Source organism: Octopus bimaculoides, chromosome 12, assembly GCF_001194135.2.
Source record: "Octopus bimaculoides isolate UCB-OBI-ISO-001 chromosome 12, ASM119413v2, whole genome shotgun sequence".
Classification (NCBI taxonomy): domain Eukaryota; kingdom Metazoa; phylum Mollusca; class Cephalopoda; order Octopoda; family Octopodidae; genus Octopus; species Octopus bimaculoides.
This window is the reverse complement of record NC_068992.1, coordinates 47,890,872-47,893,708: the sequence shown is the minus strand read 5'-3', so window position 1 is coordinate 47,893,708 and position 2,837 is coordinate 47,890,872. Positions and strand designations below refer to the sequence as shown.

The 2,837-nt window shown below is 36.4% G+C and overlaps 1 protein-coding gene across 1 annotated transcript in view; it reads left to right on the top strand.

The window, feature by feature from the left end:
- The window catches only part of LOC106879854 (zwei Ig domain protein zig-8), a 683,376-nt gene that overhangs the window by 480,687 nt on the left and 199,852 nt on the right, over positions 1-2,837 (top strand). Inside the window, exon 3 of the mRNA XM_052972042.1 lies at positions 1,839-1,865. Coding sequence (XP_052828002.1) covers positions 1,839-1,865 — 27 coding nt within the window. The remainder of the gene's footprint in view (positions 1-1,838; positions 1,866-2,837) is intronic.

Here is a 2,837-nt window from a genome sequence, read left to right as displayed (position 1 = left end):
TATATATATATATATGTAGGTAAATACGTACATATGTATATATAAATATACACGCACACATGTGAATGTTTATGAGTAGGTGTCTGTGTTTTGCAGTATGCGCATGTAAAAACATAACAACGAATAAATGTTGGGGAATGTATGTTACATTATGAGATTGCGGAAGCTTTGCTCATCTCGAATAAAATATACTTAACGTTTTAGACAAGATGTTGTTTTTGTGGTGGTGATGGTGGTAGTGTGGTGGTGGTGATAATTGGAAAGAAGAAGCTATGATAGCTTAACAATTCTACCCCAACCCTTAACTTTTAGAAAAATGCATTCTCGTACTCACAGAATATATATCCACACACACATGTAAATATTTGCGCATACACACACACACACATGAATTAACATACATCTACAGACACATGAACAGATATATATACACACACACACACGTACATGCATGCACACTGATATTGTTCATATACTTCACTTGTAACTAGAGTAGAATTCAGTTGAGATAAAGCTCGAATTTTGTAATGAGAGCTGACAAATGCTGATAAACAAGTTAATGGTGAGTTAAAGAGGGAAGTTATAAAACAAACTTTACACTGAAGCAAGGCGGGTGCCCACCTCAACTATACAGCCTCTCTTAGACTTCCAGCTGCTCACCCATTCAGCTGTCCAGTGCTAGGTCTCCTTGCTAAGTGTGAGTTATGAAAAAAAACCTTGTGATGATATTTATATTATTGCGTATTTCATATTCTGCCTGGTTTATTCGGAAACTACAGTTGGTTTTCATTAAAAGTGATGACAGCTTTTCTGCTTTATTTCTTCCTCAAGTGTTCTTTCAAATTTGAAACTAGAATTGTCAAAAGCTCTCTGTGCTTTTAAGTCTGTTAATCTTTCTGGCACCTCATGACTAGTAGTGGAATGGTGGTGCCAGAATTAATATACTGGACTAAATAAAGTGTTTTTGTTAAATATCGTTTTTTTTTTTTGTTAAATATATTCTTACCATGGTTGTAAAATTTATTCTTCATCATAGGCATAGCTATGTGGTAAGAAACTTGATTCCAAGCCCCATGGGTCTATGTTCAGTCCTAGTGCATGGCACCTTGGGCATGTGTCTTCTACTATAGCCTCGGGCTGATCAAATCCTTGTGAATGAATTTGGTGGACAGAAAATGAAAAGAAGCCTGTCATATAAACACACACACACACACACACACACACACACACACACACACACACACACACACGTGTGTGTATGTGTGTATATGTGTATGTGTGTGTGGTTATATTTGTGTCTATGTTTGTCCACCACCACTGGTACTTATTTAAGTGATCCCGAAAAGTTGAAATGCAAAGCTGACCTTGGCGGAATTTGAACTCAGAACATAACAGCAGACAAAATACTGCTAGGCATTTCGCCCGGTATGCTAATGATTCTGTCAGCTTGCCACCCTTTTTTTTTATTATATTGCATGCCCTCTTCCAGAAGGATAAAAGGGGAAGTTTACTTTAGTTGGATTTGAACTCAAAGGCAATGAGCTGGATTAAATGTCATGCTGTATTTGACTAATGCTTTAATAATTTTGCCAGTTGACCATCCAGATTCACTGCTTGTTTGGAAATAAAATGCAGGATGGTCATAGCTGGAACCCCTTTAATCATTGAGCTGTTGAATGAGGAATCACCTTGGTTTAAACAACAACAACTTTCAAAAATTAATTAATACAATTAATTAATACAGTAGTTTTGTTTGTTTAATCAATGCAGATCTCTCCAACATTTCTTTAATCCTCAAGAATAATATAACTAAAGTTTCTTTTTATTTTCCTTTGCAGGTAAGTCCCAAATTTGGAATAATACAAGTAAGTGAATCTCTTCATGGTTAATTTCTAATGTGATATACATACATACAGATACCCATAAACACAAACACAGTGGTTAGTGATGTAGTATACATGTAGAAGCTAATCTAGCTACACACATAGTGTTATTGATGGCTAAGTAAACCTGATGAAGCACATCCACTTTCTCTTCATCCTATGCGACTCACAGACTGTATATATTTACTGTATGCATAGATAAGTGTGTAAATGTTGACTGGATAGAGAAACACAGTGTGTAGAAATATTGACAGGATAGAATGACATAGTGTGTAGATAATGTTAACAGGGTAAGATGACACACTGAGTTGATGTTGACTGGATAACACAGTATGTAAAAGTTGACTGGATTGACAGTCACAATGCATAGATGTTGACTGGATCGACAAACTCAGTGCATAGATATTGACTGGATGGATTGTCACAATTTGTAGAAGTTGACAGGGTAGATAGACACAGTGTGTATATGTTGACTGGGGAGATAGAGCTACATGTGAACTGGATATACATATATATGTTTAGTATAGTTTGGGTAAAATCTTCATACTGTGCATTTAAGAACTTTTATGTCATTATTTGGCTACCACGTGTTATGCATAGAGGAGTTCCACATGTGTATCCAGCCCTGGAAAATATCCTACTGCAGAATAAGATGAATATAAGAATAATATAACACGACGATGGAGGATATCAGCTTTAATTGTAGTAGTAAAGCCTGATATCCTGCATCCTCATGCTTATATATATGTGTGTGTGTGTGTGTGTGTGTGTGTGTATGTGCGTGCGTGCGTGTGTGTGTGTGTGTGTGTACGTGTACACTGTTTAAGCAGACACTATGTTCATGTGCATCATATATATGTAAACAGTCTAGCTAAGACTCCAATTAATACAAACATGAAACTCGTGTGTGTGTGTGTGTGTGTGTGTGTGTGTGTGTGTGTGTGTGTGTGTGTG